At 35.1% G+C, this 26,529-nt stretch overlaps 1 protein-coding gene across 1 annotated transcript in view; it reads left to right on the top strand.

Annotated features, from left to right (window-relative positions):
* Positions 1 to 10,033: 10,033 nt before the first annotated feature.
* LOC124357804 (alpha-crystallin B chain) overlaps positions 10,034 to 26,529 on the top strand; it is a 31,834-nt gene continuing 15,338 nt past the window's right edge. Inside the window, exon 1 of the mRNA XM_046809859.1 lies at positions 10,034 to 10,322. Within this exon, the coding sequence (XP_046665815.1) occupies positions 10,138 to 10,322 (185 nt within the window). The 5' untranslated portion in view covers positions 10,034 to 10,137. The remainder of the gene's footprint in view (positions 10,323 to 26,529) is intronic.

Genomic DNA, 26,529 nt, shown 5'->3' with positions numbered 1-26,529 from the left:
GAATTTAGTAGTGTTATTATTATTACTAGGTTATAATATTAATCGATAGAACTTTTTTCAATAAATCTTTTTAAAAATGCCATATTTTAATATACACTATACATAGTGTGTTTCAAAAAGTAATCGCGAATTTTGTGTATTTAAAAAAATTATTTTATTTATTCGTGAATATCTATTTTGGTCCCCTTCAAAGTAATCCCCCTGGGTTATTATACACTTGTGCCAACGTTTTTTCCAATCTTCGAAGCAACTTCAAAAAAATAATTTTGTTGTATCTTGTTCAGCTCCTCCTTCGATGCCGTCTCTATATCGTAATCGTGGCGTAGCGTCGTCCTTTCATGGGCCTCTTCAGTTTTCGGGAACAAGAAAAAGTCACAGGGGCCAGATCTGGGAATACGGTGGCTGCTGTATCATTAGTGTTTGTTTTTTGGCGAAGAAGTCGCGTACAAGCAGCGATGTGTGAGCAGGGGCGTTATCGTTGGTGCAAAAAGCCTTTTTTTGTTTTTTCCCACAAATTCGGGCGTTTCTTCTGGCGGATTGCTTCGCGCAAATTACGCATAACTTGCAGGTAATATTCCTTATTCACAGTTCTACCTTGTGGCAAGAACTCATGATGCTCACCACGCCCCTGCAATCGAAAGAAAACTGTAAGCAAAACTTTCACATTCGACCGAACTTGGCGTGCTTTTTTCGGTCTTAGTTCGTGCGACAGCTTCCATTGAGATGATTGAGCTTTGGTTTCCACGTCATAACCATAAACCCACGATTCGTCACCAGTTGACCCTCTGGAGCAAAGTCGGGTCGTCGCGGATAGATTCCAACATCTCATTAGCAATGTTCATCGCGATGCTGTTTTTGACCGAAATTAAGCGCAATTTTTTTGGGGGTGGGGGGGGGGGGGGGTGGGGGGGGGGGGGGGTGGGGGGGGGGGGGGGTGGGGGGGGGGGGGGGTGGGGGGGGGGGGGGGTGGGGGGGGGGGGGGTACTGAGTTCAGGTATATTTGATTTATGTAGATTTTGTTATACAAAATCATCCTATTGTAGATATCACGACAATATTCTCGTGGTAGCAATTATGAAACATTGCTTCTGTACTATATAACGTGGCTTGTGGAAATAAATACGCATGTCCCAAATAACCTAAACAATTTGAAGCCTGGTACAAACATTTATTTTCTAAATATTACAGGTAACGTTCCTTGGCCAGCTTGGTACACCCTTACGTTTCAATAAGGAGGGCCGTTCAAACTGTATCAAAATTCAAAACTCCGGCATTCGTGAAAGCTGGACCATAAAGTAAAAAGTGTCCTTGATTGAGTGTACGATTTCCTAAACGTTTTGTTATAGGTATTGCGTTTGTATATCGAACAGCTTTTTAGACATTGAGTACATGTAAATCTTATGAAAATAAATCCAACAACAACAAAATCTATCTACTTCTTTCCAGCTTAGCCGGAAGGACCATTTTTACACACAATATTTTTATGTTAACTTTTAATTTTACGTTTTTTATCACCAGTTGCTGATTAGTTTACTTTTGTGTATGCCTAGACGTATGCTTCATTATTTGACACCTGATGAAGACATTCAAATAATTGAAAACGTTGTCTTGTTGCAACACACAAAAAGTTAACAAATATCCTAATCCAGTTGTCCCTTCAAATAATCAACGTCATTAATGAACTTGAACAAACCGTTACCTATTCTGTATTTTATTTTAAGTGGTAACGTCACAACATACCTGTTCCATTGACTCTGACAGTATAATGGTACAATCATTGTCTGGTGGCAAGTACATATTTTAATTGATGACACCATTATAAAATCAAATAAATAAGAAAACAGAGCAAGGCTTACACTACCTTTAATAGCAATAACATACAGATTAATTTGAAAATTTGTATTAATGTATCACTATATGAATGTCCATGGTAAGGGTATTTTTTGGTAAGGGTCAAAGGAGATTTTTTTAATCAAATGTATTTATTATCTGTGAACAAAGATTTCAGGTTGAACCTATTTTTTGTTTTTGTAGACACCTTACGTTTAATTACATGTTTAGTTTTCTAATAAGACGCTAGTTCAAGTGTGTTAAAAATCGCTTAACATAAACTCCAAAGTTTTTCAATGTTGCTAAAATATTAAACAAACCCGTCCAGTGTCCGTACCTAATGGATAGTCCTGGAAATTTAATTTAATATAATGTAATTGAACACCTTCACTTCGACACGAGAGATACCGACTTTAGAGAGCCGTATAGACTTAGTAACACGGGTCTGCCTCAGTCAACGTGTTATATAATTTAACCCTTTCACTACCAATTTTTTATTTTTTTAAATTTTGTTATAATCTTGTTCCTTTTATTAAATTATAACATGTAATTTTTTTAAATTTTTTATTTTAATATTTACTATTTGTTATGACCTTCTTTTTTAATGGGACACATATGTCCCAGTGGTATTTAATAATGGGACATATTTGTCCCAATGGTATAGGTAAATAATAATCACCGTTTTGCAAAATATAAGTTTATTATTGTTTTGTGCAAAACATTGTTAATATTACAAAATTAAGATTTGTTTTTTGTTTAGTTACAATTATATAAATGATACTTTGAAAAACACAGTCCCTTACAAAGAGGTATATTACATTCCACACACAATGGTTTGTTTTGTTCTCTTTTTCGACTTTATTTTCAGAGCAACTTTTGCACCTCCTTCTGGTGGTCCCTTCAAACTGGTAAATGTGAGCCAACATTTACCATGTATTTTGCCCTTTTTGATGGTCTCCCACAGCTCATTCTTCTTTTCACTGATGTTTTTTTCCGTCCTTCACCACAACAGCTGCTCAGCTAGTGGAACAACAAATGGCAGTAAAGAGGTTTTTTTATGTTGAATCTCTTCATATTAAAAATCCAAGCATTTACAATAGAAGTTAGCAAGAGCTTATAAAATACCTTCTTCCACCACTTCTTAGATTTTCTAAAAATCATAGATACTAACTTTCTGATCGGAAAGATCTACACCGCCCATGATTTCGTTATAGAAAGCAGTTGATTCAGGACATGGGACTAGTTTTTTTTCTCGCCCATTTTTTTGCATTCGCTGAAAATTTGTAACAGTATCCTTGTGGAAATTGCTGAGGACCACAAATTCTTTTGAATCCTTCCACCTAGCAGCAAGGACACCAAGATCATTCCCCAAAAAGTCGAACTCTCTCCCTTTTTCCAACTTTTTATCAAAGTGTAGCATGTTTTTTCTATTACTAATACAGGTAGCAACACATGGGTGGCTGATGGTATTCAGTATGTTTACAGAAGTAAAAAGCCGATCAAACGATAGTACAAACATTTTCTTTATTTCGTTTTCAGAAGTTACATTATTACATGTTACTGATGCAGCAGGAAGGACTGATGATGCTGCTGGTAACTCAGAGATTGCATCCTCCAACTCATGATCAGAAAAGGGTACATCCTGCTCACTATCAGAATTGTCTGTCGGAATATATTCCGGATCATTGTCACTATCGTAAAATAGTTCGCTGATTTCAGAAGGAAACTCATTCAATTCCTTGTCAATTTCACTTGAGCCTAAATGTCACCCATATTAATTCCTATACCAAATGGGATATATTTGTCCCACTGTCCTCTAACCATTGGGACATATGTGTCCCTCGTGAAACAATTACAAATTTAGTTCACTGAAAAATTATTAAAAACTTATTCTAAATATAAAAACTACTTATATGACCAACGCGAACACCAAGTCTAACTCACTAATGAACTAAATAACACGTTTAAACATAGTAGACAATTATTTACTAACATTACATGACCATAACCTCAAACAACACACGTTTTTGCAACAATATGGCCACTATAAAAAAAGCTGTTGCTAGCAAAGTTGAAGCTGTGGAGCAGCTGGTTGCCAACCTAACAAAAACTAAATACCCCACTTAAATAAAAACACTTAAATTTACCTATATTTTCATACAAATTATGATTTATATTTTTTTCTGTTTTGTCTGGGACATAAAAATGTGTCCCAGTAGTAGTGAAAGGGTTAAACCGTAAATACGGCTATAACATCTGATTAGCTCAAATAACAAGCAATATAACAGGACAGCGCCGTTTTAGGCACGTTCAAAATGCATCAAAAACTGTTTTTATTTTCTTAAATTGGATTTTAGGTCAAAATTGGATTTTTCTTTAGCGTTGTGACACGCGTAAGTTCTGAACTGAACATTCTGTAGTTTAGTTCTAATAATTAGTGTCAAGTGTTGTTTTATTTTACTAAGCGCTAGTTTTTGTTTTGTTTTCGAGTTAGTGAAGTTGACACACAACATGGTGGTTGTGATTCCTGACTTACGCGTGTCACAACGCTCTGGTATGATTTGTTTTTAACCTAGTTTGTAATTATGTGTTAGGTTAGTTATTTACCTGAATAAGAGATAATATTGCAGATCTCGAAACATAGTTTACTGATTTTTTGTATCACTGAACGATGGCAAATGATAGGAAAAATCCTGTTTCCTTCACAATCCATCCATCGTGAGAACCAAATTTCAATAAAAGAAAATAAAGAATTGACAAACATTATTTTATCGAACTTTAATGAATCCCTAAATGGATGTTATAGGCCAGGATTGTGCAAGCCTGTGTACACATTCAAAACACTGACTTCTCAACCCACCGAGATTACTGTCGTTTTAATTTGGCCTGTTCCTGGCTGTGGTCGCCTAATGCGGCTGGGCTGGCTGCCAGTCTATCTCGAAACATTCACCTACTGAAAGTGACTCATTCATTGTGGGATTCAGAAACGATTCTGGACTATTATTAGAAAATAGTAGAGCCCACTGGTTTCGCTTGTATGATGATAAAGACTCCCTGAATAATTAAATAACGTGTAACGGATGACTGTTCCTGGCATCCAATTTGTTTGATTATATCTGACTTTCCGCTTTTTAACTTCCTCCATTTTGAACGTTTTGATGTAATTTGGAACTTATTTTAAAAGACAAGAGACGGATTTGAGGCAATAAGTATTTGTTTTTTCCCTGGATAAATCTCTTACTGCCTTAGTGCCTTTTTGTTTGTAGATTATTCGAAGTTATTGTGAAAAATATAATATCTCCATATAGTCGTCTAGTTTTTACTCTAAGACATTATTATTATTATTAACAAATTTCCCAATGGCAAATGTTTTCAAAGTCGGAATCCCTGGGATCAGTACAGACCTCGTACCGAATTTCCTAACAGTTATAGCCTCTGTGTATCTAATTCTGAAAAACTTCTGGTATTTAAATAAAGCACGTTTTTATAGGCCATAAAATGTCTCTTAACATAACAATTACCTGTTGTTCTGTATTACAATATGATTGTCGGTTATATCAGTGCTTTCAACATGAACAATTACTTGACTAAAATGGTGACTAATTATTCCTTTCCTATCTCGTTAGCTGCCACTGATAAAACTAGATAAATACACTTTTATAAATAAATATATAACTATACTATTTATAGATTTATTTTATTTTAGTCTATCAGTCACATTAAAAGCAAAGTAGACGTGCGCCACACTACGCAAGCTTTCGCATTGGTGGCATACAACATTTAAAAAATGATTTAATTTTAATCTCATTTAAAGCTCATTTGATTTTTGATATGTTCTCCGGTGCAGAAAATCATACACAAAAGGAATGTTTGCATCCATTTGTATACAAAAGGAATGTTTGCATCCATTTGTATAATAAAAGAGAAGTTGCATCATGTACCATCATATAACTTATTCTTGTCTACATCAAACAGTTTTATGCCAAATATAGTTTTAGAGCCATGGAAAAATGTAGAATGTCGTTTGACATGTTGATGCCCTCCTATTTTGATCTTCACCAAAACTGCTGAAAATAAACTTCTCACTTAAGGGAATTTCAATGAGACAGAAAAGTAAGCTGCCGCAGTTGGCGCCACTGCTACCACATTTCTTCCAATTTCCAAATTCCATGATGACCGCAAGGAAAACTCCAACTATATGAGGGATTTGAAATTATATAAGAGCGATGACGAAATTTTATTGATTCTGAAACACATGACCGTTTTGTAAACTACAGTAATAATATAGCCGTTGTTATTTAACCCTCAAACTAACAATCAACATTATAATGTCGATATGACCTGCACGTGTTTTGACAGTTCATATAATACATAAATCAACACTACCACCACTATTTATATACCATTTCAAACAGAAAGAATTGCTGATTTCATGGTGAAATTTGTTTTACTGTTTTGGCAACAGTGATGTCACATTAACGGTATAAGTCTTGCCTGAAAGATCGTCTTTATCTAGTCATTATAGATTATAGCTCGTTATAGCTTTGTTTTAGGCTGTACTAGGCTAAATTATTGTTGTATATTTTAGCAATATTTAGTGTAAAAATTATATATTTTTTGTTAATTTTTTAAAATAGTCGTTTACATAGTAACAAATTTAGGTACGTCCCACCAATTTTCAATATACAATAATAATTAAGATTTTGGTTATGAATTAATTTTGTTATAGTGCACATAATGTTCTAAATTTTGCTATATTTTGGAAACACTTAGTGTCATAATTATAATTTTGGAATTTTTTGAAAGTAACTGTAGCCATAGTAACAAATTTAGCTTTTCGTGTACTATATAATTTTCCTTCAAGAGATATTGTATACAGTACTATTATATATTTTTCTGAAAGTAGATGAACTGAAGAATAAATTGGTTATCTCAGATTCTAATATTTATAATATTATCACACTTTACTAGGACCAGCCCCACCACTTAAATTAAAGTTTTGTGTGGTCATCCTTTTATGGGTTTTGCATAATGTTTTTATACATTAATTATCTCCACATTTACTGAAAAAAATCGATCACACTAACAGGTTTACTGTAAAAATGTATTTTTTAAATATTTAAAATACGGGTACAAAACACTCAAGAATTATCTGTTATCTGAGGAAAAAATGACTGTCAGTTCGAGGGTTAACAAAGCGGCACCTGTACACCCTGGCTCGTGCAGTGACATGGCGCGGGCGCGGCATTACTTCAACCGTCTCCCCTTTGCCAATCATCGGTTCTGTCTCTTCGTACCCTACAGCTCGGTTCAGTAGGGAGAGGGATCTTCATTGTGATTATGCATAAAACCTGCAAGAGTTTTTTTTTCGTGTAAAATGAGTTTTGATTTTCAAGATTAGTAGTTGTCAGAGTATTGTTAATATTGTGTTCTGAGTAGTATTTCAGTAATAAGACAAAATTTAAATATTTATTAAGAATAAGAATATTTACACAGTAATTAAGCGTACAAGTGGACGGTGAAAACATTGAAGATGAAGATCATTTGGAAGTAGTTTAGACACACACATACACGCGCGCGCGCATGTATATATATATATATATATATATATATATATATATATATTTATTAAAAATACAGCTTTTTCATACATTGGGTATGTGTGTTTCTAATACTAACAGTTATCCGCGGCTTCGCACACAATTTCCTGTTGAAAAAACAGGAACACCAAGAGTTTATTCCTTTTATTTATTTATTTTTATTCCATTTCAAACATTCCTGATACAAGTGATAGTCACTGAAAGATCCAATTTCCTAATAAATTTCAGATTTTAGAGCTGTATTTTGAGGCCGTGAAGTCGGAGAGTGAAACCGTGATTATAAATACCTGTGAAACAACTCGAATCACTCTCTAATTTTCAATGAATGCTGATTTCCGTGAGCTACAACGATTTTAATAAGAATGTAACTATTTTAGTCATTATAGAGGCTTCCTAAAGTCGAAGTTCTTAGTTTTTCAGCTAACGCACTTATGAAGTAATAATTGGTAGGGATCTATGTAGTTTTGAAACGGACGCAGGCATATTTTTGGTACATAGTATTGCAGTCTTTATGATTAAGTGCTTCCTATTTTAAAACGAAATCGCGAATGGTTTTTATTTTACGCTGTGTGCATGTGTACTTCTGATTCACATGATTTATACTTTCGACACCTCCTTGTTTCACCGATCATGAAAATATATATTACATATACAGGTTCTACTTCCGTCTTAACGCGTCAACTTTCGGCTATTGCAAATTACTTCCGTTCTAAGGCATTTCCGGTGCCATAGTGGAGTTTTTTGTTCTGTCAAAAAATCATCTACGGTTGGTTGTACAGTCTTAAAATCTGTAGTCAAAGTTAGATCGTAGCTTTGTCTTTCATTTATGCATTACACTACTGACCAAGTACTTCATACTTAATGTTTGCGGTTAAACATATATTTTTATTTAAAATGTCAGTGTTATTATTTGGAGAAACAGTGGAATCAATAAAATACTTAAAACCCTTACCTTACTTGGTTTTAAGAATATAAATGGACATAGATTTGAAATTTGAATTAAATTCATAGAATAAATTATAGTTTTGTCACAATACAATGTTTAAATAGAACAGTTGATTACATTTGACAGGCTCATTCAATTAATTAATAACATGTGATTACACCAATGAATTTCTTATGGGGGCTTCCATGGTTTTTGCTAGGCGTTGATGAATCAGTCAGGAAGTCTCATTCTACATTTATTGTAAACAAAAAAAATGGGGTTTTGTTTTGAGATTTAAAATAAAACAATTATTAATTACAATTCAAAGTTTCTTGAGGATAAAAACAGTTGCATAAATCCTAGAAAAAAGAGTCCATAAAAAAATTCGGAAATAGAAAAGTTAAATGAAATTAATTTAAACTAGGTTTAAACCTGGTTTTATTAGGGGCGAAGTTAGGGCTATTAAGTCCTCTCTTTCACTTAACCTCAGTGAAGAATGAGAACGGAATGTATGCTCCTATTCTAAGTTCACGATTGAGTATCGAATATTAAAAAACTAATATTTAAAATAATAGGAGAATAAATAAATGTTTAAAACAATTTAGTATAAGATAAAAAACATATTACATATAACCACGTGTATGCCAACCTATCCCAACACATCCATAATTTTATGATGACTTTTTGTGTAGACTTTTATTATTATTTAAGCACTGACATGATACACAATTTAATCAACAAAAATGTTAATGTATGACGTAGCAGTATATCTGGAGAAAGATTTTATATGTAGTCTACAAATGTTCTATGAAACTGGATTTCTGCATAGACAAGAATAATTTCTATGGTGGTACATGCCAAACCATTGAATTTGGCTGTTCGTCGTTGAAGGCTTTCACTCAGTATCCTGACACAATGTATCTTTTGTTTACTAGGGGATGTAGAAAGATATATTCCGTGCGATTGTCTGTAATTCTATCTGTCAACAATGAAATGAGCTGTAGACTAACATTTTGCATTGAACCTTGGCGAGGCGAACCCTTGAACATTTCTGTAATAATCCTATCTAATCTTCAAATACTTGGTGTGAGGCAAGTATTGGAGTCTCTAAAACATTTTTTTTTATTGTGTTGAATGAACAGTTAGGTTTCTAAAAAAAGGAAATAAATGCCAACTTACTGGAGAATAATCACCCATATATTTAAAGCTCATCAAGGAAGTGGTTGGTAGAAAAGTACCAATGGTGGTTGGTAGAACTTAAAAAAGCCTAAATTAGGCATTGCTAGTGTTGTAAGTACTTTTTTCTACTGAGGCTGCCGCTTGCATTTACTTTAAAGTGCAGCGTCTAGCCGTTCTGCACATGAATTCAGAAGAGAGCAATTGATTGTACATTATACACTGCGACGAACACAACCACAGGCATGGCTGCAACAGCCGGTACATCACTAATGACCTCTTGTATTTACGCCGAAATTACAGACCGAAGAAGAACGTTTACTCAACTGTTTTTGGTCAGGTAGACAACTCGCAGAAGCATTACTATTCTATGACTCATTAATCATTGTTATTCATCGGGATTGTTCTGGAATGTAAATACAGGCGGCAGTGGAGTGACGTCAGACGGCGCGGCGGCGCGCGCATGCGTGGGACCACTGCCTCCTACAGCCGCCTGCCGCCCGCGCCGCGGCCCCGCTCACTCTATTTAAATCCATACAGCCGCACAGTCGCGCCGAGTGACCATTCGTGTTCAGACGTGCCCCGTGATCAGTGATTTGACACCTCATGGCGGAAGGTGGTGAGAAGCGGAACATCCCTATCAAGCTCGGAGACTTCAGTGTCATCGACACAGAGTTTTCCAACATCCGCGAGCGGTTTGACGCGGAGATGCGCAAGATGGAGGATGAGATGACCAGGTTCCGCTCCGAGCTGATGAACCGCGAGAGTAACTTCTTCAAAACCACATCCAGGTACGCGTGGTGCCATCATCGTAGAGGAATTTTAGTGAAATGTACTAGGACATGTTTAGATCATAATTGTAGTTAGATAGTTAGACATGTATAAACTGAAGAGTTCTGATTTTCGATGAGTAATAACTACGGATACTCTTGATACTAACACAATAAATCATAAAAATTACTCATGTCTTTAAAAATTAGTTAAAAATAAATTATTAATATTAAATATAATGAATTTAAAATAAATTATAAAAGTTCAAACTCATCGGCAGTTAACGTTTTCCGGTTCACAGAGAAACAGTTTGAAATCTGTTGATTAATAACGGCCCTCCACTAGGAGGCTAAAATATTTCAAAAATTTGTGTAAGCAATGTTTTGACGTAGTGGGAACCTAAAGACTTTGATATTACTTATGACACCGGCTTCGTAAGAATAAGAACGAAGATTTTTTCAAATCAAGCACATTGCATTTTAACATTTTGACTTTAGAGCTAATGCATAATATAGTACTTCGATTTTGTTATTGTACCGTAATTGATGTGATAAATTTAAGGCATTTTCTTGCTTAGACTTTCAGACCAAAAGTACACATAATATTTAGTTAGGCATATGTTTGTTTTAAACTTATCAGATCTAAGAACGGCTTTATGTTATGATGTATGACCAATCAACATTCTGCCCAAGTAACCGATTTTTATGAATGTCACTGAAGTTATCCTTGAATGACTCGCAAAGCGGAAAGAGTGAGGTCATAACTTATAGGTACGGTAATATTGGCACTCACAGTGACGTATAATATAGAAAATTATTTGGGGGGGGTGACACACCGGGTGGTTTAGGAAGTATAAAATACCCTCCAACCCGCGCGAGCGCATGCGTGCGTGAGTGTGTTCTAGCTTTAAACAAATTTCTGGGTACAATTGAAATGCTTGGCTCTCAGAATTTCAGGGGATGCTTGAGCCCCAAGCCCGCCTCTCCCTAATATACGCTCATGGGTAATAGTAGCCTATGTTGGCAGTTTCAAAATAAAACGTTTTACGGTATTTAGTATAGCACAACAGTTTCTCAACGATTGCCTTGACTAAAATAATTTATTTAACTCTTTCTTTAACAGCATTTTGATAACTTGTGAAATTTTCACTTCAGTAGATTTACATTACATTGTTGAGTATAACATAACATATAAGGGAGTACATCACTACAAGTTTAGTGAGGTGAACGATCCAAGCAGTGGTGAAGGCTGTTGCGTGGGAGTAGGAAGTTATCAGAATGGTCTGTACAAGACATTGCTATCCTCTTATCAGAATCACGTGCACTTCTTATCTAGACTTCACCTTGGAATGTCTCGTGGTGGGCGCTTTGACATCCAATCAAACCTACAGTTGCACGTCTTTGATCTTGTTGACAATATCTGAATGAATCAACCAATAAAGGTTATGCTATGCTTTGTGGGCCAATTTCGGTTTCGAATTTAGTCTGTACTTGGTACGGGCTCTGACATTTGGTTCATAAATCGAACATATTCGTTCAATATTAATATAAACCATTAAATTTACTCTTATGGTCGGCCCTATCTTTTGAAAACAGGTTCCAACCCCTCTTTCTTTCCTGTAACTCTTAGTTGCTCAAATAATGCAAAATCAGTCTAAAAACACTTGGAATGAGAATTTATTCGTAGGTAGCTGCAGGAGTTTTTTTTTATTTATTAGTAATTTAGACTTTATATGAGATGATGGGTTGTGTAGACACGTCAGTGCCTAAGGAAAATGTCAACTTTTATCAAATGTTTTATCAATAAACAAAGAAAAATAAACAAATCTTCTTCCACCTGCTTGAGTGTGGAATTTTTAAGCCTCTGGAGAAGGGTCCAAAAGAAAGGTTTGTAATCGACTATGTTGGATTAAATAACTTTTTATACCATCTACGCTACACGAGAGTAAATTTTGTGACTAGTTAAAAAAACCTCGGTTAATATGGGAATCGAATACGAGTACAAGGTTGTTTTTGCGGTACACGCCGAATCTTGGTGAAGTTCTGTCGAATTAATTGTTTAGTTTGGTTGATTTCCCTTTTATCAAAGCCACCAGCTGAATACATGCCGGTTTCACTAACACATGGCATTAAAATACATGCTTACAGATTAACTGTATCATTTATTCATCCGTTTAATTGACACATTAACTATACCATTACCTACCCGTTTAACTATATCATTTATTTAACCGTTTAATTGTCACTAACTATATAATTTATTCACCCGTTTACATGACACAAAAATTTCAAATATACATTGCACCATGGAATACTTTTTAACGTTTAAGCGATCATAGCTAGGAATAAAATAATTTGTTGTTAAAAATATTGATACGTCTTATTAAAAGTGCACTAAAAAGACTAATTAATAGGAAATTAATAGAATATGCCACATTAGTTATAATTGACTCGCCGTTGAAACTCGCTTAGTTACATTTCTTAAATTTAACAGTATACAAATTCATATTTAGATCTATGGTTGTTTGTAAAGTTAAAACTCTATCACTCTTTTCCAAACACGAATATTCCTTAAATGTCACACTACACAAAACAAATGTTCATTTTCTTTAAACCTCTACAGGATTTAATATACAATAAGAGAAAAATACGTTGTTTGCTGACATCAATACGGCACAATTGGGCTGGCGAAATCTAAGAACTTTTTTCCCTACAAGTTACGTAATTGTAGCCGAGGTTTAGTGGAAAGAATATCTTACCAACGCTGGGATATCAGATGGTCGTTAGTGACCTATAATTAGCTGAATAATCATGCATTCTCGGAAACTCTGATGGCATTTCTATATTTAGAAGCACGCCGAAGTTTGAATCTGTTACATCAACCACAGTTGTTGTCATTTCCGATAATAAAACCGCCAGTAAATCCACGACAGCTAAAGCTAAACAATGTTTGTATTACGGCAATAACTGCTGATTTGAATAATATATGTTTGTACACGAATGTCGGCACAAGAACGACCTTCAGTTGCGGAACGACGTGCAGCTAGAATTATTGGCGGCAGCAACATTTTGTAGTATTGTTTATTCTTGGCTAATGACCTGGTCTTGGCCCAAAACACAAAGGAAACTAAAAGGCTTTTGTTACTATGCATGAGCTGCCAAGTGGCTCAGACTCAATGGCAGGCTGTGATGCGGGTGAGGTGTTAATAGAATGTTAATTCGCCCTCAACATTGTCAATCGTGGCTCTAACTCAATGGCAGGTTGTGATGCGGGTGAGGTGTTAATAGAATGTTAATTCGTCCTTATCATTGTCAATCGTGGCTCAGACTCAATGGCAGGCTTTGCTGAGGGGTGAGGTGTTAATATATTGTTAATTCGCCCTCAACATTGTCAATCGTGGATCTACCTCAATGGCAGGCTTTGCTGAGGGGTGAGGTGTTAATAGAATGTTAATTCAACCCTCAACATTGACAATCGTGGCTCTTCCTCAATGGCAGGCTTTGCTGAGGGGCGAGGTGTTAATATATTGTTAATTCGTCCTCAACATTGTCAATCGTAGCTCTGACTCAACGGCAGGTTTTGATATCGGTTGTGGTGTTAATAGATTGTTATTTCGCCCTCAACATTGTAAATCGTACCTAAGACTCAATGGCAGGTTTTAATGAGGGGTGAGGTGTTAACAGAATATTAATGCGCTTTCAACATTGTCTCACCGGTAATGGCAGATTTTTTTGAATGGTGTAGTGTTAATAGAATATTAATTCGCCTTCAAAATTTGCAATCTTTCTGTGTATATAATCAATCAAAATGTATTAAATTGTTTATTTTTATTTTGCTCGATTTACAAATATATATTTTTATATAATTGTACATGGTGGGTCAGCTAAGGGTTCTGAATATATATAAGAAGAACGGTTAGAACTATAACAAAAGGAACTAAATTCAACCCTCATAGACCACAATATAGAGGGAATGTTTTTAAATAAGTTCGTATAATTTAATTAATTTAACTGGAGGTTCCGGGTTTAATCTGAAAATTTTCAAAAGTCAAACTATGGCACATTGTTTCAAAGCAAATTTGCTTTTAAAAATAGGGAACAAAAATAAAATTGAGGTTTTATATGAAACTCGGTATTTTTGAAAATTAAAAAATAAAGCAATGAAACCATACAAGTCTTAATCTGGAACAAATACCCTTAAAATGACACACCACATATTATGTGTATTTACTAAAATTTATCTGCCATAAAAATAATATTTTGAAAAAGTTTAAACGATATAAGTACAAAAAATGGAAGGTTAAATCACATTATAAATGATAAAACAATATTTAGTATAAATAATGATGAATACAACTACTGTAATTTGTAATTTTGAAATTGTGATGAAACATCGGATCATATGGTTGAAACTTAGAATTCCAGTTTAATGTATCGCCAACTATAAAATTCATAATTATTTCTTTATATTAATATATTCCTCAAAACCTAAAAAGCCACAAATAGAGTACAGGCTATAAAGCAAATTTTCTGAAGGAGAGTTAGAAGTTATGTTGCACTGATGATTTTGGCAATTCAAAGAACAACTTAACAGGTGTACAGCACAAATGGCACATAACAGCCTCTCATTATGTATGGTAATACGTGTGTTGGCACTATTGGCAGATCGACGAGCTCGTCACTATGCCTCAGGTTGTGCAACACAACAACACCGTCTCTCCCTCTGATCTACATTCTAGAACACACTCTCTCATTAGCCAACAGTCGGCACTTTTCTCAAACCGCTGATGAATATTAATCTGTCGATAACGAGACGATCTTCGTGCCTTCTTGATTGAGAAATCCCCCTCCAGACACATCGTTGCGAAAACTCATTACTGCATTGCATGTGCTCTGCATTTTTATTGCCAATGTCGAACAATGTTTTGTGCACCACTTTTATAGGTTCGAGAACTAGATTGTCTCACTTTGCGTAAATTGAAATCTAACTGATATCCAGAATTATCCTTTATATACTTTGCTAGATTAAATTTCGTCTTGGTTTCGAAAAGAGGAATGATCGGCAATGATCATTTATGATGAACGACATATGGAACATTGAGGATATTGTAGAATCTGTTTATAAAATAAATACTCCTCGTTTAGGGGGATTCACCGAACTTATCCACGTACATAAAATTGGTCAAAAATTACAAAATTATTTTCCGAAATTGTCTGTTTTTGTGCAGGATGTTCGGATGTAGCACCGTAGTAACAAAACGGAACAACCAGAGAGCAAACATTAAAATACCTTATACAATATGTAATATTTAATACTAATTTACCGTACATAAATTTCACCATCGTCTTAGTCGTAAATTATTGTCGTCTGCAGTAATAGTAAAGCCGTCTTGACTATCAACACTTAATTCGGAGATTTTTTGGAAGTAAGGACATGTTCTCTTTACCAATACAACAGTAAACGGTTCGTTATTACCTTTACTTCGCACACAAAATCAGGCTTCCTATCCCATAATCCCAAAACCGGAAGGGACACATGAACCCGTTCTTTATCTGTTGGAATGCAGCGTTATCAAATAGAGCAACCGCTGTTGCTTGGCTGCGCCTTGGGTAATTTTAGGCGCCACTTTGGGCTTCGAGCCAACGCTTCCCTTGCTGCATACTCGGCCAACTGACGCGACAGGCCGCTGTACTTTCCAGGCAATGACGGAATAGGCCATAGGAAAAGGCCATGGCCTCCTCTAAGATAAAAAAGTGTTTAAGAAAAATATTCACTCGTATTAAAACAATATAAACCAAATTAACGTAACTTATGAACTAAACGTAGAGTGTGAGTCATCTCTTTCTAACCAGTTCATTTTTCGTTGTATTTAAAAGCAAAATTTCCTGTTTCCTCGTGCACTTTTTTCACAAGCAAACTAAATATGGACTTTGATATCGCATATAACGTAATGCTGAATGTATTCAGTTGTATTATACAGTAAAATTCGCCTGCCAACCGTCTCATGAATTTAATAACAAAATTGTTACTGCTTCTAAATTATAGTCATTAATTTTAAATTCTTTCTTGTGGCCAAGTTCCAATTCTCTTTGTGAGATCAACCAAGTATTTGACGTTTGTGTATGCTTATATAAGATACATTAGGCCTAAATTTAGAAGTTACTTTTTACAGTAAAAATATTTCTGAATCAAATTGTATCAGATAGTCTTTTACATGTCAGTCAGTTTACTCTAAGCTGCCAGGCTAGTGTTCGATTAAGCACACCTGTCAGTGGTATTACTTATGATGTAGGATTTTCATTTTAATATTTAGCAGTACTTAATAGTTTAATGTAATTTAATAATGATTACAAGGAAGGGTGCCTTGTTTAAACCTGAAGTACACATATCTATCCGTATGATTGAATAATTTGAATTATCGATACTTTACTAATTACTAATTAACGTTGTGATTTCTAAGCTAAACGATTGAGAAAAACATTCTTCATCAATTAATATTACCTTGATGTATAATTAGTGTAATCTCATCGATCGATATTTCTAACCTAACGATAGAAGTCAATCAATTAAACCTATTTAATTGTTAATTGAAGAACGTGATTTGACTTTTGGGAAGTTGAAACACATTAATTTGTTTTGTAAATGTGAATAAGGAATATTATTATATCAAATCGCTTAAATTGTCTTTACATTATTATGCGATATTGAATACCTTTTTATTTATTAGCTTCGCATATGTATACATGAAGTAAACGTATGAATTGTCCGTCATTGTATAAATGTCCGGTACATACAATAAATATATATCCTTCCAATCCTTTTCTGGATGAAAAAGTATAGTTTGACTCAACAGAGTTTTCCTAAAATTTTACCCCAAAACTTGAATTTTATGAGAACATATTACAGCGGTGATCAAATCAAAACAAATCAAATCTTTAATTGCTCGTCACAATTGCACATTGTATGGCAAACGTCAGAATTAATTTTTGATAGATCAGTAGTAATGTGTAGATTACATAGAATTGCTCGTTGTTGGTAGTCCAAATCAAAAGGTGCAGTCAGAAGGCGTCTGAGCTAATGGTAAATTGGCAAGTGACGCGACCATACAATTATAACACAGCCAGCAGCAGTAATATGAGGTCCGGTATAACCAGTTCTAATTTCCACCGCCATTTAAGCTATTACAGCGGTAGTAAAATGTGCGAAGAGGCGAACGTTTTCGCGACTGCTTGTAGCCTCAGATCTTGCTCTGTCCCCAGATGGTAGACGAGATGTAGGCTGAGGTCGCCGCAACAGCCACCTACAAACACACACATACACACATGCACACATACGCGCGCGCGCCCCATAATGTAGGCGACCTTACTGTACGTGACAGGTGGACATTTTAGTTCCGTAAAAGATGACAATCGCCGTATGTTTTTCTCTTTTCTCTCTTCCGTTTCAAGATATATGATCATTTGATACCGTTCACTTGCCACGCATACAAGTATATTTATAAAATGTAAATTTATTTTCCGTAATCATGTGACTTTTTACACCCTTTAAAATATTTTCTGTACACTTAAAGATCGTTTAAAGTTTAATATCGCAAAGAAATGTGTGATATTTATTATAATCCTAGACAAAACAGGGGTTTGTTAATATTCTATTCCCCAAAAGTTTTTTTTTGCTTGTGTTCTTACGCACTATAAGTGTACATCAATGTGTGCTAAACCTTGGTTTATCAAAAGCGGCAGCTATAAATTTATAAACGACAACCCTGGATCAATGTGTATTATTCCAAGGAATGTTGAGTAGTATGAAGTCTGCCATAATGGTAGCCGGTCCATATTCTGAACCCACTGGCCGAAAAGCGACATTCAAATTAAGTATGATAAAATGTTTAATATATCCATATAGAAGTAAAGGACTAAATCGTCAAAGGATTTCACTCAAGTAAAGATTTGATTTTAGTCTACTTTTTACGATTTTATTAATAGTGAGAATTGTAGACAACTTTAAGGACAAGAAAAATCTGCAATCATTCCAATGTGGTGTACAACGGTTATTAGTTTATTCATGGCAATTTGTTACAACTCATTTACTCCAATAATCGATTGGTAGTGTGTGAATCTCCGATCAAAAAGTTCCTCTTCACAGTACCTGTACAATATACTTTTTAAATGTTTATATATGCTGCTTGAGTTATTTTAAGTAGTATCTACACAGATAGCACATCCATAAAACATTACATTTATTAAAACTCACAAGGGTTAACAAAATGATTAATAAGCCATATTAAATAATCGACAAACAAAATGGCCCAATAAACAACTAAGTAAAACATCTGATGTCGCCCATATTGACCAACATGTTGATAATTTCTTAAGCTGTAAAAAATCTTGATGGGCTTTGTTTTAATTCTTAAGAACTAGCACCGCTTATTGGCATTTTTAGTTATATATATACAACACTATTACACAAACGTACATCGTTTCAAGATCATGAGTCTTATGTGCAAAGTAAAGCCGCGTTTACACCGGAGTTAATAACAAAAAGTTGGTAACTTTTAGTTATTAACAAGGTTACAGTAACTAAAGTTAATAACTAAAAGTTACAGTATCACCAGTTTGAGGGTAACATTTGTTATTAACTTTATGAACGCCCCGCCACAGCCTCAGTCTTGGAGATGTCGAGTGTAGAGGACGTGGTTCTTGCTGCAACTGCATGCGTCATTCTGTCAAATCAGAGGAAACCAAAACGATATTGGATAAAACTCTCTTTGAAACTGACCTATTAATTTACGCATTTTCGTTTGTACCTCCGATCTTGACAGTTTCATTGCAAGGGCTATTTCAGTCCAAGCACTGTTCTTCAAATTCTTATCTTTAAATTCTCGGCAAGTAGGGTCCCACAAAACGGTTTGTTCGCGGTACAGTTCTATAAGTTTGAAAACTCGTTCCCTCGGCCATTTCGCTTCACTTAACAAGTTTTCCATTTTGAGAACAAAACAGTGCAACAGTAAAAACAATAGAAAAAAACAGTTATAACGTCTGGTACACCAAAAACTTCTGGTAGACTTCAACAAGTCGGTGTGCGCACAATCACTCCTGTCTTGCAACTGAGAAACTCACAACTAGTCCGGTAGTGCGCGCGCGGTCATGTTACCAACAAAAGTTACAACGCCCGTGGCGACTGTAACATGTGTTATTAACAAAAGTTACACCCTTCCTTTGATCTTTACCGACACTCGGTGGATAACAAAAATCGTGTTATTAACATGGGTTTTGGCGTGTTATTAACAAATGTTACAGTGAATTTTTGAACTCTTTTAAAATGTTATTAACTCCGGTGTAAACGCGGCTTAAGTGTTGACTCTGTATAGCGTTTTATGATATACAGCTAAATGATAACATTGTTAGTGTTGATAGGTTTAATTGTATTTTATTTTACCATGGTCGCTATTACTATAAAGCTAGCAGAGTTAAATAAGAAGGCAACGCAGTGCATTTCAGAAGTCCAGTTAGAATAAGGGGAACTATCTGAGAACAATTAGAAATATTATTTCATTTTATAATTTTTCATAAGTTGGCAAGTTGAGGTAGGGTTTCGCCATTACAATTACTGCATGCAAAACACGTATGCGTTGTTTAAAAGAACAAAATAAAATGAAAGAATAGCGAAGTCATGAAGCCAAAATGTCGCTCTCTCCATTATTTTTGTCAACATTTTAGCGTTACTACAAGAATAAGACAACAGAAAAATACTTGGTTTTACAAAAACACAATTTTTTCTTCATATGAGATGTGCATAATTGCTAAAGAGGTTCTTGCGTTCTTGTTTTCTCCTTAAGCACTAAGACCCGTTCTAACTGTGTCTCTGGGGATTCTACTTCGAAAACCTGCATAGACGTTCTAGCTCCCAATAGATGTACCGCCTCAGAGGTAGCGGAGCTCTAAGTAAACCAGGCTATGGTGTAATGCCCAAGTCGGAGTACCGACAATTTTGCCGGAAACGTGGAGTCGGTGAGTTGGAAAGTGGACGACCACAGACCGTGTTGGCGAGTATGTCGATGATCTCAGAGGCTGCCGGGTGTGACTCACGCGTGAATGGCAGTGGGTGGTGGGGAGGGTGATGGCGAGGGGAGGGGAGGGGGTCACTTAGCATATGCACACACCACACTTCCTGAGTCACCGTAGCTCGGACTTGTGAACGATGGCTCAGCGCAAACACAGCCATCACTCGGTATTATTAGGCGCAATCAACGTCCGCCAGTCATCCATCTGTCGGCGGGCCATCTGTCTCCGTTGATTAGACAAACAGAAGATTCGGAGAGATGCTCATCGGTTCTGACTAAGAGTTGCGAAACGTCTTCCCGTTACTCGAAATTTGTCGGAAGTAACAGTTAAACCAGTGAGTGCCTCTTGTATTACATTCTTCTTTTACATCAATGTTCTACTTTTTTTTACAGTTTCGTTAAGTATTCGAAAAGTATTCAATTTGCAAGAAAACTAAATTAAACTTTTTTAATATATCAGACTTTTTAAACAAATCGGTCTATGTTGAAGATGGAGCTTGTATTGTCTACTTAACTTAATACATTTAAACACATAAACCAATATTTAAACTTTTATTTTTGTGAGGCTATCGAAAGTTTTCACAAAAGTAAAAGTTTTGAATATTGGTTTATTTGTTTAAATGTAATACAGTTAAATATGACTCGTTTAAAAAACTGGAACTGCAAACTTGTTCTAATATTCAAAAAGCCACTAATATTTTCAAAAATCTGTTAATATAATTTACTTAAAAATTGTATACTTTATGAATATAGCGATGAAGAACAAAGTGGTTTGTGAATGAATGAAGAATTAAAGTATTGAACAAGTAGTTGGATATACCAGTACACTGATATCTTAATCTTAAATCTTAATTAGGAAAAAAAATCAACTTGTCAAATGTGTGTGTTTGATTACGCAAAAAGTGTATGCTTTATTAAATGAAAAATTAAAATGGTTAGCCTGCGTATACGGTTATATCTTTAAAATGATGTTCCATAATTCTACTGCCACACATAAGGCGTTTAAGTAGAAACGGTGATTTTTTTTATTATGGGGTAAAACCCAGGGTCGTTTCGCTAAACCCAACTCTTGATAGGTTAACGAAGTTTATTTACTGGATTTCTCTATCAGCAGTCAGTACACAGGGAGGTACAGTGGCGGCCTCCCTAGTTATCGATCCACCCTTCTGTCTGTCTGTCTGTTGCCATAAATCAGTCTCAGTATCAGTTCGGCCAGTCACGGCAACTTGTGATTGATGGCAACACTGGCAACACACCATAGTCGCCAGACCAAGTAAACACAGCTTGTACAGGTCGTGGCGCTTCTTGATTGGCTTACAAGTGAATAAATTCACTTGGCAACTTAGAAAAAGTTTGAGTACTTTTAACAAATTTAATAAGATTTAAAAAGTTGTAGGTCTATAATGTTTCATTGTTTTAATACAAATGTATTTATGTGTGGTTTACGTATTGGCCTTACCAACTAGTTAATACTTATTGGTGACGACAATTGTTCAAAAACTGGAAAAAAATCAATGAATATCAAATTTTACAGTTTTATATAGGTAGCGAAACTCGTGGGTGGCTGTTACTCCTATGGTTAAAATGGAAAATAAAAAACTTAGTTACGTTATTAATATACAAATACATAACAATATTTTAAACTATATGAATACGTACACGCCAATCAACCTGCTATAATACAACTCCTAAACAGGATTTTTCCGGACATTTGCCATCGTTCAGTGAAACAAAAAATCAGTAACACTACGTTTTGAGATCTGCAATCTGATCTCTTCAGGTAAAAAACTAACCTAATACATAATTACAAACTAGGTTAAAATAAACAAATCATATCAAAGCCATATCTATCAAATCTTACCTAAATCGGTATTGTTTTCACTATTTAATATATTTCTATAACCGTACTTTGTTATTTTATATTTTGATTACATTTAAATAGTCTTCAAATACCTGCTTATAAAACTCTTATTTATTGTTTTACTTGAAGATATTCAAGTCTCCGCGAATACATCTTCCGTCTGTAGTTTCTGCCTTTTATGTTATTATTTTCAATTAGATCTAAATCTAACACAAATAGCGAGCACAGCGGCGTTGTATTGTGTTCAGTAGTGTAGCCTCGATTTTGCAAAAAAGGAGGAGGTAATCGGGAGTTTGTACATATTATAAACAGTGGAACAATAGTAGGTTACATTCTTTGTTTCAAGTGTGTTATTGACGATGGAATGTTTGAAAGGACAATATAGGATTTAAGATATTTGAAATCGTTTTGTGTTACAAAATGTATAACAGTTTCGATGATTGAAATCCATCCTCTTCGTCAGGTGAGAAGATAATACACGAAAAACGAAATAAATAAAAGAAAATACCTTTCCCCTTTTTTTCTTTCTCTTTTCATATACTAATAATTATCTTGCCATATACTAAAAGTATATTTATCATGTATAATACAACGATGGCAAATGTCTGAAATGCTATTATCCTTTCAATGTTTCAAATATATTTTTTATACCAACATATCGTTGCAACGTAATACTAATATAGCTAAGCATACTTCTGAAGCGTCAAGCGTACATTCGTTAAAATATGAGTACATTATTTTTCGAGCTAAGTACTTAATAGTTTTTTTTTGTAATTTTTTTATATAGGCTGACTATTTGGAAACTGCCACAGCCTGTGCAACTCATATACACCAGTAAATTGTATGATGTATGGATGACAACTGATACGTTAGTGGTTTGTGTTCGAATTACATTGTTTCTCTCATTGTGTTCATAGATCCAGTTTTGATTACAACAATTACTAATGAAATAACTTGATTGAATTAGAGAGGGGAAGGCGGTATTAACTATGAACTACAATTTTGTAACTGCAACTTCAACTATTGGGGTTGTATTTGAAATCTGCAACTATTTTCAGACAAGTTGCATTATCAAAGCTGCCTTTTAGGAAAAGAAATGTTACTGCAGTCTTGAAACAATAAACTTTTATCTAAAAAGATACGTGAAAGATTAAGGCTTATCGGTGTTGCCTACCTATAAATCAAAGGAATATTTGCATTTAGGACTATATGGTAAACATGTGCTCTGATATTTGTTTAGCAATGTATATCCCTAACAGAAGTTAACACAAACATCATTTGAAAATGTCCAGCTGAACTAGAAGTTATATACTATACGGGTTATTTTGTTATTTGTCTTTAGATATTTTCAATAGACGCCATTTTGTTAATTTTAAAGGAAATAAGACAATTATGTCTCTCTTATCTATTCAAACCTTTCTGTCAAATTTGGTTACCTTAGTTTAAATAGTTGGAGATATTATGTTTTTATACAAAATACTAAATTCAACCAGCGGCTAAACGACATTCCTATATTTATAGGACATTTTTGCTTGAAATAAAGAGTACCATCACCCACAAAAGTTTGCGACACCCTTTTGTGAACACTCTGTATATCTCGCATTTCGGTGATTTGCACTCTTAAGCTCATTATACACCATGCTTAATTATCGTGAATATACTTAAGACGACATCATTTGTTTCTTTCCTCCAGCAGTATCCTTTCACCAGTTCACCCAAATGTAATGTAGGCATCAAAATGTAAATCTTCTTCCTAGAGGTTTGTTCTAGTGAAGAAATCTATTAATGTCTTTAAAAGTTATAACCCCTATAGACGGCAGCCGCTGAAATTCTGTTCCTGATTGAACGTTCAATAAGTATTCAACTGGAAGGATAAAGGTTCCAAGCGTTTTTTTCTTACATAACACGTTACTGACCTATATTATTCTACCTATGGAATACATAAGAAAATTATCGACATTTGGAAAATTTTCACAATGAGTTCATCCATTTTAGCTGTTTTCCTTTACACGTTCACCCAAGTATGTGGTAAGGATCGTAATCTAAATCTTCTTTCTAGATGCTTTATTTCTATTTAGGAAGGTTATTACCTTCCTTGAGGTGAATACAGTAGATACAATCACCACTTCCACGCCAAATCATCAAAAAGGTTTCACTGATGACTGTTCGAATACACGCTCTGTAGACGAGATGAGTCAACTGCAACCGCGACCACAAAAAACCGGTCTATTATTGTGAGTGCAGAAATTGAAACATTACTTTAGAACGTTCAGACACGGTTCCGCGTAATAATGGAAATGTCCCCTCCGTCCCGCGCGTGCCACGCCGTGACGGAATGCGGGGACGTCTCCTGCCGGAACTACGCCCTGCGTACCGCCGCGTCGTGTCGGCGTAGTAAGCAACGACGAGACAAACGCTCGATTTGAGGGATCCACATTGAATCTGTATGAGGCAGTCTCTAATCAACGGAGGTTCCGAGGACGGCAGAGTTGTTGCTTCTATCAGGTACATTAAAAAAGACATATCGTCTTTGTGAATAATCATCATAAATGGATGGATACAGAAATAATATTTGTAATCAAACATAGTTAGTATTCATTGGAATCACAATAAACTGCAATTGCAGAATTTACGGGTACTTAACATACCCAATACAATTTCCCTGAAAAACAAATTTTCACCTGTGCGCCTAAATTTGTCCAAAGTAGGACACACCTGTAAGGAAAAGTTCTGAATGTTATGAGTTTCAGTAATCAAAGTATTGCTGTTTACATGTGGTATAACACGTTCACTAACACTCGGACAGTTTAGTAGTTTAAAGTTTGTTGTTGACGATGAAAGGTTTGACATGATAACATGATTTCAGACATTTGTCATAGTTGTAATTACAAAAGGTATAACACAACGTTTCGAGGATTGGAATCTATCCTCTTCGTCAGGTGGGGGAGGTAGGATAGATTCCAATCCTTGCGTTAGTAGGTGTGTTCCAACCGTTCTGACATTAGCCTCTGCACGCTGTGCCGCTCCGCTCGGCCTGGAAGTGAAAGTATTAAACGTTTTGATAAAGTCAGTGGTAAAAGAAAACCCACAATAAATAGAATCAATGGACGTATTGACAAGTTCATAAATAACCTGCACATTTTATTACTATAATTGTCCACTATTTTATATATATTCCTGGTTTGAATTGATTGAATGGTCTTTTATAATTAAACTCTATCTTTCTAAAACTTGAATTATAACTATTGAACTATATTGGGATATAAGTGGATCTGGACAGATTTGCAGATTTGTTTGTCAGAATACTTAATAAAAATACAGTAGTTATGGAAGAGCGGGAAATTCAAGATTTAGGAACGCAGTAGGTACCGGCACCTACCTCATTTGTTACCGTGCGTGCGTTTAATTTAAAAATGCGAAACAGCCTTTTACAGTTCCAATAAGTGGCTTACTTTAAATAGTATGCCTCAGAGCTGTAAGTTAAACAGTTTGTAGTAATTTCAGTCTGAAGTACTTTAATAGTCAATATGTCCTTTAGAAATGGAACGGTTATATATTTTCTGTCAGCCTTTTTAGACTCACAAAGATATGTCAGAATTCCCTTAGTTATCAAGAGCGAAAACACCCAATGTTATAGTAACATTTGGGAATTTTCCCACGAGAATTGAAAGGAGTACAAGAGGACCGCTATATTAAATCCCGATGTTGCTAAACAGGAAGAGACATGCATGCAAGGACGGTGGCGTGAATGGGCCCGGAATTAAGTGAAACTCAATAGAGTGGGAATGACGGAACGGAACAGAGGTGGGTGCAGCTTTCCGCTTTGCTTTGCGTGACTTTAGATTGAATCCTCGGCGGCGATTGCTTTGACACTTCTTGCTGTTTGAGAATTGTATCCAGCTGTTTAATAGAAATCGTGTCACTGTACCGTACCATCGCGTGTCACAGCAGCCACTATAATGTATAAATTACGGTGGGTTCATTTCAGGTTGAAATTGGATCAGTATTACTAGCACTAATTTAAAATTGATTAGTATTATACCTTATAATGTAGTTATTCTTGGATGGGTGACGATTACACATTTTGTAATTGATCCTCCATCGCAAGAATTGGCTAATGTGGTGGTAAATAATGGTTTAGGGACACCCTCTAAAACAACATAAAATAACCATTAAAATACTCCTGACTATGTACACTGTCATTATTACCACGAATTTTAGCGAGGAAAGTGTTGAAAAGCACAGAAAATTATTAATAATAGCCCAAATTAAAAATAATATTCTCTCAATTAGTGAATTAGAAGAC

Source organism: Homalodisca vitripennis, chromosome 3, assembly GCF_021130785.1.
Source record: "Homalodisca vitripennis isolate AUS2020 chromosome 3, UT_GWSS_2.1, whole genome shotgun sequence".
Taxonomy (NCBI): domain Eukaryota; kingdom Metazoa; phylum Arthropoda; class Insecta; order Hemiptera; family Cicadellidae; genus Homalodisca; species Homalodisca vitripennis.
Note: the sequence above shows the minus strand (reverse complement) of the source record. Positions and strands in the feature narration are given on the sequence as shown.